The following is an 18,414-nucleotide window of genomic DNA, read 5'->3' as shown; positions in this document are numbered from 1 at the left end:
CTGAGGAGGGGGTAGCCTTATGTTAGACTGGGATCCAATTTCCAGATGCAGTGGAGACTGTCTGTTTGGAACTAGTTTGCATAAAATTTTAAGTTGTGCTGTAGCCACCTGAAGGCATGTGAGAAATTGTATTTTCTGTTCTTCCAGTGGAAGATTTTAAATTAAATGATGAAGATATTAAAATAAACCTCCCAGTTTGTTGTCTGCAATTTGGGCCCAATCCAATTCTCATTCAAATTAATGGAGAGACTGTGATGATTTGAATAGCAGTTAAATCAGATTATAATGGTATTTCCCTGACCTATTTTTCCAGTCCTGGTTGAAGGCAGGGCTTGAGATGGCTTTGCTCATGACAGTGCTGATTAGAATAGAGCAGAGTGGTATAGCAAACACCTGCAGTGGAGCTATCACACAGGTTAGTGGTGAAAAGATCCAGGTATGCACAACCCCTTTAGAGGAAATGTGCCTGTTCTTCAATAGGCTCTAGCCAGTTCTGCTGTCAAATGCTGCTTATTTTTTATCTTCTGTAGTGATTTTAATTCATCAAGGTTTGAATTTGGTGACTGGGCTGCAGGCTGCTTTGGGACAGGGGCTGTTCTGTCTGTTCTGTCTGTTTGTTCATCACTGGGTGCTGTCAGACACTGCAAATACCACGTCTTCATGTGTGTACCAAACCCAACCATTACTCCTGGCTTCTGTGGTTATAGGGCTTCTGGAAGATTTCTTGAAAGGAAAATGACTCTGATAGACAGGACTCAAGTTGTGTAATGCCATTGCATGCTGTAGAATACATCTGTTAGCAGATTGGTCTGTGACAAAGCCTCTCTCTGTTTGCATGGTAATACTAAGAAATTATTTTTTTAAAAATCATTTGGTTTAGGTGTAATGTGTTATGACCAGGCATACCAGCAGGACTAGGGAAGTCATTCTGCCCCTGTACTCTGCACTGGTTAGGCCACACCTTGAGTACTGTGTCCAGTTCTGGGCCCCTCAATTCAAGAAAGATGTTGAATTGCTGGAGCATGTCCAGAGAAGGGCAACAAAGCTGATGAGGGGTCTGGAGCACAAGCCCTATGAGGAGAGGCTGAGGGAGCTGGGGTTGTTTAGCCTGGAGAAGAGGAGGCTCAGGGGAGACCTTATTGCTGTCTACAACTACCTGAAGGGTGGTCGTAGCCAGGTGGGGATTGGTCTCTTCTCTGAGGCAACCAGTGGCAGAACAAGAGGACACAGTCTCAAGCTGTGCAAGGGGAAGTTTAGGCTTGATCTTAGAAAGAAGTTCTTTCCAGAAAGAGAGATTGCCCATCGGAATGAGCTGCCCAGGGAGGTGGGGGGGTTGACATCCCTGAAGGTGTTTACGAAAAGACTGGATGAAGCACTTAGTGCCATGAGCTAGTTGATTAGTTAGGGTTGGGTTGGACTTGATGTGATCTTGGAGGTCTCTTCCAACCTGGTTGATTCTGTGATAACCATTAGAAAGTGGAAAAGTATTGCCAAATCCAAGTCAGCCTTTTGTGAAACTAGAAGCAAGGTTTGTCTAAGAAGTTGCACAGAATTGTGCTGTGGAGGGACAAGAGCACTTTATGGTTTGTTTTGAGTAAGGAATAATTGAATTGGGTAAAGTTGATACTACAATATCAGAGGAGAAAAGAACTGTAATCCCCTAAGGGCTGTCATGCACCTTTCTGGTATATGCACCTTTCTCAGTGCTTCCAGGGGGATGTGTTAGAATGCTAGTGGAGGCGAAGAGAGATAATTTAATTCAAGTTAACTTAATCAGCGTGGTGTATAACCAAGCTACAGATTTTGCAATAGTATTTAATATTCATTGACTGTATGTGTGCAGAAAACAGAACCAAAATTGCTTTTTCAAAAGAAAGGTTTGCAGAAGCCTAGATGAAAATGTAGCCCTTAATAAATACAGTTGTTAATCTGTTTTATTCTATAGAAGCTTTTACACTGTGCTTGTCACTGCATTTGAAGCACCTTCCAGTAATGCGTTAAGCACGCAGATGAACATCCGTTGTAAGCGATTTCTTCTCTCATCCTTTTCCTTTGGGAAGAAGCCTGTGCAGCTGAGAGTTCTGCTTAGGCTTCTTATTTTATCAGTTTGCTTATTTTCAATAGGCATGCTACTATTACAGAATCACAGAATTGTCAGGGTTGGAAGGAACCCGAAGGATCATCTAGTTCCAACCCCCCTGCCATGCATAGGGATACCCTCCACTAGATCAGGTTGCCCAGAGCCACATCCAGCCTGGCCTGAAAACCACCCAGGGATGGGGCTTCTACCACCTCCCTGGGTATGCCACTGTATATTTCTGTCAGAGGAATATAACAGAACATGGTTATTGTAGAAACTGATGGTGCTTGTGCTGTTAATTCATAGAGAAGCAGGTCTGTTGCAACAGGATAAGGCGTGATGGTTTCGAATTTAAAAAGGGAGATTTAGACTAGATAGAAGGAAGAAGTTTTTATACTGAGGGTAGTGAGACACTGGCTCATGTTGCTCAGAGAGTTGGTAGATGCCCCATCCCTGGAACCATTTCAGGCCAGGTTTAATAGGGCTATGAACATCTGCTACAGTTGAAGATGTCCCTGCTCACTGCACAGGGATTGGATTAGATGACTTGTAAAGGACCCTTCCAACCAAAACATTCTGCCATTCTATGATTTTGTGTCACCTGCCTGTATGAGCATCAGCCTTGCAGAAGAGACTCCTTGCAGCAGAGACATGTGGCCACCTGTCTTTTGTACAAAGTCTTTAGAGGGAGAGCAGGTTGGGATGAAATCCCAATTGCTACTTTATTGAAAGCCTGTGGGAATCTCAGTTATGCACTAGTGGATAGATTTGATTAGGTGGTCTGTGTTGCTGAGAGAATCATGGGATTCTTGAAGCATCTGAAGTGCTCCATGGTATATATTTTACACTGCTGTAGTACAGACAAGTCAGAAGAAGGTATGACTAAGGTAGTGAGATAATAACTATTTCTGGTGGATGGTGGTATGGCAGAGATAAGAAATCTGATCTTCTGCATTATGGACAAAGTTGAACACGTGTGGTGTATCAATGGGGCCACGCCCAGATGCAAATTTCCCAAAGTGCCTCCCTCTGTTGCCTCTGCCTTTCTGAGTTTCTCTGTTAATAGTCTGTTCTTAATGAGAGAACCAATCCATGGTGGTGGGGAGGGAGAAGCAGAACTGAGTGTTACTGGTGCTTAAGACCTCCATTTTGAAGACCTGAACATTTTGAAAAGGGCCCCTATGAAAGTCATATCTGCATAACAGTAGGAGTCTAAAATATCCATGCAACCCCAGGAAAGATTCAAGCCATTTTCACACCTAGCATGGTACCTTTTTCCCAGGCGAAAACTCTTTTGTTTCTCCACATCACAGTCTTCTTTGTAGAGTATCAGGAAGAAGAAATGTCCCCTCTCTCTGCTGATGCCATTTATATGCATGTGAATGATGTGACTTCAGATTCATGTCCGACTTGGATTTGGACTGTGCTATGTCTCTGAGCCTCTGTGCCAGTTGTGCAAGTTTGTGGTATGAGTGGCAGGTGGATAGGAAGGGGATGCAGCAATTCACTGCACTGCTGCCTGTCCCTAAAACCTTGATTTTCATCTGCTAAAGTCTGAGCTTTGGTGTGCTTCCCTATTGCTTAGGCTGTCAGCAGACAGAAACAATTTTAATCATTATTTTTAATTTGTCTTTCAAGTTTTTTAATTTTGACTAGTAAAAGATTTGGGGCTGGCCAAATCATTATGATATGCCATTATTGTTGTCTAGAAGCAGGAAAAGCTCTTAAAGTGATGGGCAGTACAAAGCAGTGGCATCCATGGTCTTTAAAGTATCACCAGAATTTGAGTGCAGTGAATACCCAGCGGTGTGGATTAGGCCAGAGCACATCTCTGAATGTATACAGCCAGGAGGAAAGCAGACAGATGTTCACTAAAGGCTGTAAGGCTTCATGGACACTTCAAACTGAAATAAGTTAATCATAGATGAGTATCTGTGTGAGAAGCAAGCTGACATGTAATGCTGAAAAGAGTAGAAATGGAAGTAAATTATTGACTGGTGTGTATAATCACAGTCTAGATTTTATAGTTCTATTGTAACCCTAAGCAATAATGATTAAATCCTTTCCTCAGAGGTACCTAGGTAACTGCATATTCAAGGACAGAATCATTGTGCAGAACAACAACAACAACAACAAAAAGGGCAGAAATCCGTGTCAACTTCAACCTCTACTTGTAATTTTTTTGGAATAATACTGATTTTAATTTCCTGGTTTAATGGCAGGTTTCCCCTTTGCAAATGGAATAGAGCCACTTAATGATTCATCAGCTCAGTAGCAGCAATACCCAAGCAGAAAGTACAGGCAGTATAGCTGAGGAAGAAATGTACATTTCATGAGCAAAAATCAGTCAAGTTCCTGTGAAAATACAATTTGGTGTTCAAAACACTGAAAAAGAATTCTAATAAAGAACTATCTTATGCCAACATCTACAGAAAACAGGGCTAGAGGATTGGTATGGCAAGTGGGTTAACCTGCCTGTTTTCCCCCAACACAGAAGTGAGGGAAAGTACCACACACACACACAAAAAAAAAAAAAACCCCAGGTTGAGATAAAGAGTTAAGAGTTTAATATAAAATAAGATAACATAATCATAGTGCAGAATTACCTTAGCTTAGCCTATCTGCAGAAAAAGCTCAGTGAAATGCAGGAAAGTGAAAAAAAAAAAACCAGCATGAAACAGAAAAGCAAACCCAATGAGCTACCCAACTCCCACCTGTATCACTGCCATCCCTGTGGAAAAGAGCCAGAGCCCCAAACCTGGAACCCCAAACCAGCAACCCAACAGAAAGCCTCTCATGTTACAATCTGAGCTTCAAGCCCCTTAATAGTTTGCTCCAGCCAGCACTTTTGTTTTGAAGCTGGGATGAGGCAGGATGGTTTGAATAGCAGCAGTTTAAAACTCAAACTATGACAAAGACTCACACTTAAACATCCCTCTCAGCAAAACTTCCACTTCTGCAGTACTAAGCAAAGCCAAAGGAGAAAAAAAAAAACACCCTAGATTAAATGGCTCTGTCTTCTTAAAAAATGCACAGGGGTTATGTTATCTGTGTGTCACCTTTACACTAAAGCTGGCTATGCGTAACCGACAAGTTGAAATACCAAAGCACAGTAGGACTGCACTCCAGTGGAAAATGTCTGGTATAATGCATGTAATTTAAATATGTGTGGAAATACCACAGAGTGCCTCTTGAGTTGTATGACATGTAAAATGAGAGACCAGAGTGTGTTTAGAGGTTCTAGTTGCAGTTCTGTCCTCACTGAAGTCTATTCAAATTTCTGTTGATTTCAGTTAGGTAAACTGCACCCTCAATAAGTTTGCAGATAGCACTTAAGCTGGGAGAGAATATTGATCTGCTTGAGGGTAGGAAGGCTCTGCAGAGGGCCCTGGACAAGCTGGATTGATGGCCTGAGGCCAGCTGTATGACATTCTGACATTCAACAGCACCAAGCACTGGCTGCTGCACTTGGGTCGCAACGACCCCATGCAACACCACAGGATTGGGGAAGAGTGTCTTGAAAGCTGCCCAGAAGAAAAGGCCCTGGAGCTGTTGAACATGAGCCAGCAGTGTGATCAGGTGGCTAAGAAGGCCAGCAGCATCCTTGCCTGCATTAAAAACAGTGTGACCAGAAGAACTAGAGAAGTGATTGTCCCCCTGTACTCAGCACTAGCAAAGCCACCTCATGAGTAGTGGGTTCAGTTTTGGGCTCCTCACTACAAGAAAGACCTGGTCCAGAGAAGGGCAACAAACCTGATCAAGGGTCTGGAGAACAGGTTTTCTGAGGAGCAGCTAAGGGAACTGGGTTTATTTAACCTGGAGAAAAGGAATCTGAGAAGAGAAGCCACCTTCTTGCTCTCTAGAACTGCCTGAAAGGAGGTTGTAGCTAGGTGGGTGTTGGTCTCAGCCCAGGCTGAAGATAATAAGACCTTATCAAGGAAAGGAACCAAATACCAACCATGCTGGAAACATTTGTATTCAGGTCAGTTGGGCAACCTGGATTTTAGAGTGTGTCATTGCTGTAAAGTTATGCAGAACCTTTTCTCGTGCATAATTTTTATTGATTAGAAAAAGAAGAGGGAGAGAGTCAGTCTTCAAGTGACATAAATAGACACAGCTTTACTGAAGTCAGTGTGCATCTGTTCATTCTGGTGAAGGATATAATTACCCCATATTGCACTCATTTTATCAGCCATTGCTAATGTTTTCTGTGTGATCCTCTAAAGCTTTTCAAGAATGAAAGCACTGTCTGCAGCTCCCAGCACTTTGCCTCTGTGACATATGAATTGTGCCAATCCATTTTGAGTTTTTGTTTTTAAGCTCTGAGTACAAGGGTGAAGTGAAAATAAAGTGTGAATAATGGTCTTTCTCTCAAAGGCAATGTGATACCGCGTTGAGCTGAAAAATTTACTCTCATACAGATCGGCCCTGCCAGTATGAAGGGCTGATTTATGCTGAGCACGATCCAGCTGATATCTGATATTGGGGAGGGGGAGGGCTCTTCAGTGTTGCTGACAAAGCTGTAACAAGATCCAGGGACTAGATGCTGAAGTTAGGCAAATTCAACCATGCAATAAAATGCCAGTCATGAGCGCAATAAAATATTGCAACGGTTTAGTTGGGCTTGTGATGAATTAATCGTTAAGACATCTTTAGTGTTTTCTTTTAAAATCAGTCTTCAGTTCCTGGGAGACATTCTCTAGCCAGTTTGTGAGCTGGAGAATCACGATGATCCCTTTTGGTTTTGTAATTGAAGTGCACTTGTTAACTTCCCTTCTTTGCTAGGCATAAGGAGAGCACATTTACCAGAAACGCCCTTAACAATTCTCATAGCACCTGCAGAATTGCACAGAGATAACTGTTCTAATTAAATCCTGTCCTTTAGGACTACATAGGATAGCCCACAGAAATAGGAGGAATTGTGTGCTTTCCCTCCCTTCTTTTCCTTTCCCCCCCCATACTTGTTTGGGTTGGATCTTGAGGGATTATTTTGTAACAGCTGTTCTTTTTTTTTACCTTCTTTTCCTTCACTACAACAGCTCACCTGATGGGATGTAGCTCAGGAAATATATAGCCCATGATCACAGTTGCCTTTGTTAGTGATGGCACACATCAGGCTCTCCCAACTCTGCCACTCAGCAGTTCCTTCACCTCTGTGGTATTCAACAAATTGTGCTCTTGAGAGCTGGAATGATTTTCGATCTAATGGAAGGTTTTGGGCTTCATACAGGGACATCTGGATGGAGCTTAATGATATGGGATATACAACAAGTTATATTAGTCACAGGAGCTGATTCCCTCCTGATCTGAAACTCTTTAAAATATATGAAACTAGAGATTGCTGAACAAAAAAGCACTGTGCACATCTCACAGGATTGGGCTCCCTGTTATTTCCCTGTCTGAAAGTGGACAGCCTCTACCTACTGGATTCTCAGATCTGGGAATATCTGCTTGAACAGTGCTCTCACCTGCAGGCTATTTGAGAAGTACCAGGGGTGTCTGAATATTGCTGCCTAAAATCAAATGTTTCTGTTATTGTGGATATTGAGGAAACTCAAAAACCACACAGGGTTGTGAGATCATGATATTCAAGAAGAAGCTCTCTCTTCTCCTGCATTTAGAGCCCTGGTAGTATCACATTCTGTTTTGACAGCTGTCAGAAGTTAAATGAAAGATATTTGGGGAGATGAGGGTTGAGTTACAGGAGAATTGTTATTTGCAGCACTCGCCAACAGTTGCATTTTTCACTTGGTAACATACATGCTGTCTGTTATTCTTTCTCTTTCCTTCTCCTTTGCTAAACTTTTGTGCTTTTTATTTTTGTGGCTCTTGTAATGGGGACTGATGCCATCCAACCTGTGCTACTTTCAGTAGAAAACATCTTTTTGGTATCTTGCGTGTGAAATGCAGTCCATCCCCTGCCCTACTTTTTCTCCAGTTCTTCTTCAGAGGCTGCCAACTTCCAAACTTCTGCTAGTGCCACTGTCCTCCTTTCATCTCCAAAATTTAAACTACATCCTTGCTATGAGGAAAAGGAATTCACACTTGCTCTTTCCTTATTTTTGTTTTGTTTAATTTTTTTCCCCAGCTGACACCCTTTATTCTTGCAGATTACAGTAGTAGTTTGTTGGTTTTTTTTAACGTGAAACTCTGCTAAAGGTCTTTTACTTAGCTATTTATGAAATGCTTACACTTAGTGTTTATATTCGAGGGGGAAAGGCTCACAGGTGTTAGAGCAGGAGGGGGCTTCTATTCCTGCTTTCTGGTTTGGATTCATACCTGTGGGTTGTAGAAATAAACGTTATTTTCACTTCAACTTGATTTAGGTTTAACTCAGAAGCACCTGAAACTTTTTCTGTGCTCAGCCCTTTTTTATAAATCTATAACTTCAAATAAATATGCTCTCCTAATGTCAGCTGAACTAGCCAGGGAATTTGCAGATGCTTAGAGCTCTGATGACCGCTATACCTCCTTTGTATCACACGGTGGCAGAAAACACCCGGTGTATGTTCTTGGGCTGTGCGTGTTTGCTCAATCCCACCACGTATTTCATTTCAGTACACAGCACTCTGTAGAGAACGTGTTACCTTGGAAAATTAAGTCTGTTTAATTGTTCAGGAAGAACTTCTTTTATAGCAAAGTAATATGCATTGATTGATTTATTTGTAAAACACACATCCACAACTCGCAGAATGTGTGTTAAGGGTGTGTATAGGATTCATTGAGATACTACATCTGACAGTCAATGTATTTATGTGATAGTATAGAAAAGATAATTATATAACTGGAATATACATAGACATTTTGTTTTAATTTGGCTTTTGATTAAATATAAAGGCACAATTAAGAGTGACAGATACAGTAGATGCTGGTAGACTACATGACAGTTTTTGGCTAGATAAAACCCTGATCTGATTTTCATCTGATCTAATTTTTATTATAAAGATCTCAGTGACAGTTGTGTAGGATCTTTGATCTGAATTCTCTCTTTTCTCTCTCCATCTGTGTGTTCATTGCTGTGTTTTTCTGCTGGTAACAGAGGTTATATTAATTTACAAGAAAACTTCATTTTAAGGAGATATGGTAAAATTTAGGTGTTAGCTAAGAATTCAGTTTGGACTTTTTAGCCATGGTAATACATTTTAACTGTATTTTGCCAAGCCTCTCAGACTGTTTTCTGAATTATGATACTCTTTCTGTGAACACATGTCTGAGCACGTGAGCATGAGCAACTTTTAAAAGACTTACATATGAGAGGCTTACATAACACAGGAAGGAAAGGATTTTATTATGAAAATATAAAAGTAGATACTACAAAGAGATGCTTGTATAACTGACTCTGATACAGACATGAACGAGTTGCTTTGAGTAACATCTCCTGTTACACTGAAATGTTGTTTATGTTAGAAGCCTTAGTTTTGCAGAATGCCTGGGCCAGGATGGGCTTAAACTAATCCTTTGTGCGCTGCTTTTGAAAAGAAGACCATTAAGTCATTGTGGATATGAAGGTAATTACAGACTCCTCTCTTAACTTGGCCAGGGTATTTGTCTCTTATCTTAATAAATCCAAATCATTGCATTTAGTTTGAAAAAGAGGAGACTGAGGGGAGACTTCATCGCTGTCTACAACTACCTGAAAGGACATTGTGGAGAGGCTGGTGCTGGTCTCTTCTCACAGGTAATTAGTGATAGAACAAGAGGGAATGACCTCAAGCTGTGACTGGGTAGGTTTAGATTGGACATTAGGAAAAAATTTTTTACGGAAAGAGTGGTCAGGCATTGGAATGAGCTGCTCAGGGAGGTGGTTGAGTCACCAACCCTGGATGTGTTTAAAGGTTGTTTAGATGTGGTGCTTGGGGGTATGGTTTAGGGGTGGACCTTGTAGAGTAGGGTATCAGTTTGACTTGGTGATCCTGAGAGTCTTTTCCAACTGGAATATTTCTGTGATTCTGTGATTGGATAAGGACAAAAAAAAGGTTACTGCCAGTGTCTCTTAAATATAGTTAGTCACAGTTTTGCATCATTTCTGTTAGATCTATGAAGCCCTCTAATATTACCCCAGAGTTGTGAGCTGAACTCAAGTCTACTGCAGGACCTCGGGCAAACCCTTTTCTTTGCCCCTCTTTGGCTCTGCTTCTTCTTTCACTTTCCATCTGTCTTGGTTACTGACAATTTCAACATTCTGGAGCAGGGCTGTTCTGCCGATGCACTTTTGCACTGCTTGTAGGTGTTAGGATCCTGTCAGCAGTTGAGAGCTGAATTATCAAACCACAACAAGCTCGCGAGATGTGTGTTGCTGCACTTAATATTCACCACGGGGACAAATGGGTACGGCTCCTTCTTGACACCACAGAGCGTGAGGCCAGCCTTGAGAGATGATTTTTTGATACAGCAGTAAAGCCTTGTTGGTTTTTTTTTTTCATTAAATTGCTTACCTGGTCTGAAGATTGAAGTCGGCATCATTGGAAGGGCTGTTGTGGACTATAGTGCGGTGACACAGGCAGCTGTTTCCCATGTCTGTCTGTTACAACTTGTCATTTTGTTTCACAGTATGGAAGGTGCCAGAAGTGACAGGACTAAATAAGCACAGAGGGAACCGACTGTTTTATCTGGCTGTGTTAAGGAATAAGCAGGGAGTGAAGTTAACTTCACGTGAAGCAGTTTAAATTATTTATTTTCAATTCTGGAACTGTAGTTAACATGTTGTTAAGGCAGAGCCATGTTGACAGGGGTGATGTTAATTACCCCACTGGAAACGCATCACATTAGCTGAAAGCAATTGTTTGCAGCTATCATTCATGGCTCTGGGTAAAGCCAGCAGCAACCTTCACAAATCTGGGCAAACAATTCCACCCTCCAACCGTGGAAATTCTTTCTGCATCCATCTGCAGCTGCAAACTAGCTCTTTAGTTGCTGCAACAAAATATGAAGTTCAATGGTTGTAAGATTCTTTTATCTTTTTTTTTTCCTTCTTTTTCTTGTGTAATTGGAGTAAGGGTATGATTGAACTGCTCTCCATTAGACATGGCACATCTTAAAAATGTGAGGATCTTCATTCACTGATCCACCACTATAAATGTTTATGCTTACTGTTCCTGTAAATGCTTCCTCACAATTTCCTTAATGATTCACTTTCCGCTCGATTCATAGCAATAGTGTTGTGTCCTTCAGAACAGGAAATTATTGCATCCATTCTTTTGAAGGCTTAAACATCCCTACTGAGAACTGGATGTGACTTGAGCAGCATTTGTATGGATGTGTGCTAATAAAGGTGAGGAATTGACTTTTTCCTCCCTTCTTGTTCAGCATCACAATGAATTAAGGAGTCCAAAATGACCTAACCGAGGAGCACTAGGAATATATCTGCAAGTAAATGAATGGCTGGCTACTTTGAGTGGCTACGTTCTGGTTTTCTAGATGCTTCTGTTCCGTGGTCAACGCAGTTAGAGATTCTATTGGCAGAGTGCATGTGTGCAGTTTGTTCATTATGGTGTGAGGCTGTGCCTAATAACATCTAACTCTCTGTTTGTAGGTTAGGCCAAAGACCCTGATTCCAGACAGCCTCCCTATCTCCCCGTGCAGAGACCAACCTTCCAAGCAGCCTCCTACCTTCCAGAAGGCAACCGTAGTCAGCATTAAAAACCCCAGTCCTGCCCTCCCAACTGCCAATAACACTGTCAGCCATGTACAGACGCCTAGCAGCCAGCCACAAAGTGTCACCGACTCCACAGCTATTTCATCCCCTCTGAGCAGCGCAGGTGTGGCGTACGCCATCATTTCCACCTCCCCCAGCAATGCAACTCCTATCAGCACCAGCGCCACTGTCTCTGTGGTCAATGACAGCATTAAAGTGCAACCGCTCCTCATTAGTGCCGACAGCAAGGTAGGTTCTGCTCTTGACAGCTTTTCATTTTTTTGTTAGCAAACACAGGAATTACATCGCAGATGTAAGCAGAACGGTCCCCTGGGACTGCACAGCCCTGTGCAGTGTGGTGTCAGTGGTTCCTTTTGAAGAAAATAATCAGCAAGCAATGGGAAAATTCTTAAGGGAACACGTGGATGCTAGTAGACATTTATTTGTGTTCAAGCATATTTGTTAGTGGGAGCAAGATGCATCGTTGTACAGCCTGATGTTAATGGGACTGTATGATCTTCCATTTCCTTAAACCAATCCACACTAATAATACCCTTGAATTCTGTGCAGGCTCTAATTTCCTATGGATTCCCTCTTCAATTATACAGTGATACGAGTTATATCAACTGACCCTAGGGACTATAGAAAGTAATCAGGCATTCCCCTCTACGCTTCCAGGGGAAGACCAAATGAAATGAGAGCTAAGGGTTTCAAAACTGATCAGCAGAAGAATCAGTAAGAAAGAATCAAGTTATGAATTACTCGTTTCTTCTTTGGACTGCTTTTCAGCTTTGAAATGCAAGAACTTCAGCACTCTTCCACCAGAAACAGATTCAATAAAGGATGCCAGCAGACATTTGCTGTAATTTGCTGGTGGGATCCTGCTATTCTGGGTCATTTTGGTAGCACAGGTTCTCATGCAGTGCTGAAAAAGAATACGGGATGCAGAATGGCTTTTGAGGTAAATAAAAGCAAGCATCTCTTCCTCTCTTTTCTAACATAATTTATTTCTCTCTTACTTAAACTGGCTACTGGTTAAGAAAACTTTTTATGCTCTTGAATCTTCTAGAGTGATCGAGTTGAGATAAAGCATCCAGCGTTCAAATCACCAAGAAGATGAGTTTGGGAAGGCCCTTTATGAGGTTTTGGTTAAGGGTATAAAATCTGTGGTCAGAAATTGCCCTTCACTCCATTTAATTTAGCAGCTTCTGAGATAATGTTATCTGCATCGTGTAAATTTTCCTGTGGTAACTCAGTTGCAAGCAGCTGGATGTGCTAACATGCATACATGTATAAGAGATTGGTCCCAAACCAGAAGTAATTTTAATTTAAAGTGCATATATTTATTTTATTCATGCAAAACTGGACATACACTGCTCACAAGACAAAACTGCTGAGCATGAACTCTGATCTCAGTTTCATGAGATTTTTCCTCCCCATCCACAAGGACTTATTCTGAAATACCACTAGGACGACTGAGATCAGACTGTGGTTTTGAAAACATAGTGATTCCATCTCTTCTACCTGTATGCAAAATAAAATCAAAGAAAAGACCTTAAAAATAGGGCCAAGAAGATGATCAGAGTGTTGGAGTACCTCTCCTGTGAAGACAGGCTGGGGGAGCTGGGGTTGTTCAGCTTGGTGAAGAGGAGGATTTGGGGAGACCTTATAGCAGGCTGGAGAGGGGCTGGTTACAAGAGCATTGTCCTGGGTTAACACAGTCCATTGAGATAAGGAGTTTACTGGAAGTGATCCAGTGCAGAGTTACCTGAGCCTACTTGCAGAAAAGCACAGCAAAATGCAAGAGCAGCAGCAGAAGTCAAGGATCCCCCCACTCAAGCTCTCAGCAGCCAGCCCAGTGAAAAAGACCCACACCCCAAAACCAGAAACGGAAAGCAGCAACGGGAAACAGGAAGCCTCTCATGTTCCAATCAGAACTTCAAGCCCCATGATACTTTGCCCCAGCCAGCACTTTTGGTTTTGTTTTGTTTTGGTGTTTTTTTTTTTTTTTTTTTTCTGTCTTTTGGGAACTGCCAGGCTGGCAACACACTTTTTCCAAGCATTTTACCAGTTTGTTGGGATTTTGCCCTTGTTCAGGGATGAAATTCCAAAACACCAGAGGTGACCACTGTCCTAGGCATTTGCCCATGCTCTACTACACACTCTGCCACTCATAGTGATCCTGTCCAGCTTCAGGTAAGATCTCCAGGTAGTATTCTTGGGAAAGACCTGCATCACTCTGGACAAGACCTGGCTCATCAATTGGGTGAGATTACATCTACATCAAGTGGCTGGTGGAAGAACCATGCTATCATATGCCAGTAACCAGCACAGCAACACCATAGCATTAAACCACTTTCCTGAGATGATAAGCACCACTACACAGAGCACATTGATTACAAGTGCATATCGTCTCCAGCTGCCCCTGGAAAGAAAGTGCATCAACATAGCCAACATACCACAGGGAAAAAAAAAAGTATATAAAACTCTCTTAACAAGCCTTAATTGAATCCTCTCATTATCTCGCTTCTCGTTATCTCAACCCTTTTGTCTCCTGCCTTGGTTAACACAACCCACTCTCTCACAAGCAAGCTACCCCACCTCCCCAACAGGAGGGAAAGGAGCACCAAAAAATCCCTTCTGGGTTGAGATAAGGAGTTTCCTGGAAATGATCCAATGCACAGTTACCTGAGCCTATTTGCAGACAAGCACAGCAAAATGCAGAAGCTGCGGCAGAAGCCAGCCACCTCCTCCACCAAAGCACGCAGCAGCCAGCCCAGAGGAAAAGGCCAACACCCCCGCAAAACGGAAAAGGCAACTGGAACAGGAAGCCTCTCATGTTCCAATCCGACCTTTAAGCCCAATGATCCTTTGCCTCAGCCAGCTGGCATGACAGCAGCATGGTATTGAATGTCAGCAGCAGATTCAACTCAACCCATGACACGTGTGTAGCGATAGGGTGAGGGGCAATGGTTTTAAACTGGAGCAGGGGAGATTCAGGTCAGACATAAGGAAGAAGTTCTTCACAATGAGGGTGGTGAAATACTTGAACAGGTTGTCCAGAGAAGTGGTGAAGGCTCCATCCCTGGGGACCTTCAAGATCAAATTTGATGGGGCTCTGAGCAGTCTGATCTAGTTGGGCAAGATGACCTGTGAGGGTCCCTCCAACCCGATGCATTCTATGATTCTGTGAAAATCACTGACACGAATGCTAAAGCTAGGCTGCTGAGTCAGCTTCAGAAGTCCTCTAAATAGAAAGTGTCCTAATTTTCAGAGGCACTGATCAAGTGGCTCCCTTAGACTGCAGCAGGCTTGTAAAGCATCAATAAAAGTTAATTTTTAGAGAAGTAAGTATGCATTTAGAAGCCTAGCCTAGGTGTCCAGTTTTTTATATTTTTGGCTTTTGATTTGCATTCATTGTTTGTAGGAGTATCAAGTAACTCCCTTCAAAAAGGAATAAAAGGTTTCAGGCTGAAAAATCAAGTTGCATATAGTGAATTTTCTTCTTTTATTTGTACATTCTCTTTTAGGTTATCATTATTCAGCCTCAAGTCCAAACCCAGACAGAAAGTAAAGTGGAGACAAAGAAACCTCCCGAAGAGTCAGCTCAGGGACCTCCTGCTACCAAAAAGAAAAAGGAAGAAAATCCAGAGGTGATCCTTTCTTTCTTTCTTTTTCTTTCTTTCTTTCTTTCTTTCTTTCTTTCTTTCTTTCTTTCTTTCTTTCTTTCTTTCTTTCTTTCTTTCTTTCTTTCTTTCTTTCTTTCTTTCTTTCTTTCTTTCTTTCTTTCTTTCTTTCTTTCTTTCTTTCTTTCTTTCTTTCTTTCTTTCTTTCTTTCTTTCTTTCTTTCTTTCTTTCTTTCTTTCTTTCTTTCTTTCTTTCTTTCCTTCTTTCTTTCTTTCTTTCTTTCTTTCTTTCTTTCTTTCTTTCTTTCTTTCTTTCTTTCTTTCTCTCTTTCTTTCTCTCTTTCTTTCTCTCTTTCTTTCTCTCTTTCTTTCTCTCTTTCTTTCTCTCTTTCTTTCTCTCTTTCTTTCTCTCTTTCTTTCTCTCTTTCTTTCTTTCTTTCTTTCTTTCTTTCTTTCTTTCTTTCTTTCTTTCTTTCTTTCTTTCTTTCTTTCTCTTTCTCTTTCTTTCTCTCTTTCTTTCTCTCTTTCTCTCTCTCTCTTTCTTTCTTTCTTTTTCTTTCTTTCTCTTTCTTTCTTTCTCTCTTTCTCTCTTTCTTTCTTTCTCTCTTTCTTTCTTTCTTTCTTCCTTTCTTCCTTTCTTTCTTTTTCTTTCTCTTTCTTTCTCTCTTCCTCTCTTCCTCTCTTCCTCTTTCTCTCTTCCTCTCTTCCTCTTTCTCTCTTCCTCTCTTCCTCTTCCTCTCTTCCTCTTTCTCTCTTCCTCTCTTCCTCTTTCTCTCTTTCTTTCTCTCTTTCTTTCTCTCTTTCTTTCTCTCTTTCTTTCTCTCTTTCTGTATCTCTTTCTCTCTTTCTTTCTCTCTTTCTTTCTCTCTTTCTTTCTCTCTTTCTCTCTTTCTTTCTCTCTTTCTTTCTCTCTTCCTCTCTTCCTCTCTTTCTTTCTCTCTTCCTCTCTTCCTCTCTTCCTCTCTTCCTCTCTTTCTTTCTTTCTCTGTTTTTGTTTTTAATAAGTGAACTATACAGTGGTGAAGTTATGGGGGCCGAGTCTAAACATTTTTCTGTATGCATATGCAATTACTGCACTTGTGCTCATAATCCTGCCAACTCCTCATCTTTAAACCCAGTCAAGCTGAGCACGCAGTGAGGTGCTCTGACTCATTTGGTTTGCATCATTCAAACCTTTTGGTAACACAAAATATGAGTTGTAAGTCTCATAATAATCTAGGCACCTTGCGTGGGTATAGCTGTATTTTTTGTGAAGCATAAGATATTTCCTTTTATGTTGTCAAATATATAATATCAGGTTTACAGGCTGTCTAGGAGGTTGAATTAACATTCCTTTTCTAAGATGAGCTTTTGCATCTTCTTTGGAATGAATCTTGCAATGTTTAGATTGTAGTTAACAGTACAGTTTCTGCCCTTTACTGTGGACATGTCTTCCAACAGGTACGCAGATTTTTTTTTCCAGTCTGAACTACATTAAAATCCTTCAAACTGAGTAAGAGAGTGGAAAGCAGGTTGCAAGAGTAAATCTCTTTCATGAACTCTATTTGCAGTGTATACTAAAAATACAAATCAGAAGTCCTTGTGGAAATGTCTCTACAAGGAGAGGCTCTCTTTAGCAGGCGTTCGGGGTTTTGACTAGACATATTCACACTAGATTGTGTGTACTTCTGAAGCAATTTGAAAAGTTATACAAACTCACTCTGTGATTCTGTGAATCTCTTTCTATTGTGGAAATGCTCAGCTCATGTGAAATCTTAACCTTGTGAGTGTAATAAATGCATAGCACAAAATCATCCTTGGAGCTGTGGGTTTAAGAGAACGATTGCAATATAAATGTATAATATTACTTGAGGCATGTGGGTGGTAGTTTACTGTTTTAAGAGTTTTATATAGTTTAAATTGTGTTAAGGATAAATAGTGGCTTTACCCTAGAATATCACAGCTTTATGCAGAAGCTCTTCAGAACTACATTTAGGAAGCCTCTCAAGTTTAAAATCTGACCCTTATATGAATCTTCATCGCTACGGAACCATGGGACTGTAGAGTCCTCTTGTTATTTATTGTGTAGTGCCTTATGGGAAGAAAAGCTGTCAGAGCCTGCTTAAAACCTGAATTCTAGAGAAAACCATCAGTTTTGCTTTGCAATAATTTATCTTCACAGAAAGAATATTGAGCAAAAATCTTCCAGAGAGTTGCAGGAAGAGACCTTTGGACTAGGCACGCTTTCTGGTGCTTTTCATTAAATTGCTAACTAGAATGCCCTGACTACCTTTTTTTGTAACCAAGAACTTTGTTCTTACTGTGTATACTGGAGGTTGTGGTGGGTTGAAATTACCACCAAAATAAAATTGCCAGACCAGCTCAGTTGGAAGCAAATGAGGCAATATTTACAAGCAGACTAAAATCTAGAAATATGAAATGCAATTAATATGTACCAAATATACAGTACTTACGTGTCTTTAAAATTTATGAACAACAATTTATAAAGAACCCCCCTGGACAAAGCCAGGGGCTTACTAACAGCTTCCCCCTCTCAACTCCCTTCCCCCCTGCTCTACAAGGTAAAAGAGAGAGAGAAGAGTAGAGAGTAGCTTGTTAGTAGTTAGCCACAACAAAGAAACACAGCCAAGGCCAGCAAGCCAGCAAAAGCAACCAGCTAATATCTGCTAGAGTGAAGAAGCTGAAAAGGGCAAGAGTTAGTTTATACAACTTACCTTATGTTAGTTATCATACCCATGGGATTATTAAGACCTTATCATTCTTTTCCCTTTACATCCAATGGTAATTTATTTACATTCTACCACTTTCTACTCTGTGGAAAATTTCCATCACAATCAGCCTAAAACTGCCACAGAGGCTTGACAAGCACAGTTTTCTGGATAGGATGCTGAAGCTATGCCCTTAAGTATGACAGTTCTTTTCATAAATCTGTTTCACAGACATAAATATGTAGGTCTAGAGTTAATTTCTTTTGTTCTTTGAAAATAAACTTTAGTAGATTATAATGTACTTATGCAATTAGTGTAATTGCAACTAGCAGTGTAATTAGTGTAAATACATGTAATGACACAAAT

The 18,414-nt window shown here is 41.0% G+C and overlaps 1 protein-coding gene across 2 annotated transcripts in view; it reads left to right on the top strand.

The window, feature by feature from the left end:
- PHF21B (PHD finger protein 21B) overlaps positions 1-18,414 on the top strand; it is a 170,328-nt gene that overhangs the window by 129,472 nt on the left and 22,442 nt on the right. For both annotated transcript variants that reach the window (XM_054399740.1, XM_054399739.1), the window contains 2 exons: positions 11,613-11,963; positions 15,245-15,367. In XM_054399740.1, the coding sequence (XP_054255715.1) occupies positions 11,613-11,963; positions 15,245-15,367 (474 nt within the window). The remainder of the gene's footprint in view (positions 1-11,612; positions 11,964-15,244; positions 15,368-18,414) is intronic.

The sequence above is a fragment of the Indicator indicator genome, chromosome 3 (assembly GCF_027791375.1).
Source record: "Indicator indicator isolate 239-I01 chromosome 3, UM_Iind_1.1, whole genome shotgun sequence".
NCBI lineage: Eukaryota > Metazoa > Chordata > Aves > Piciformes > Indicatoridae > Indicator > Indicator indicator.
Note: the sequence above shows the minus strand (reverse complement) of the source record. Positions and strands in the feature narration are given on the sequence as shown.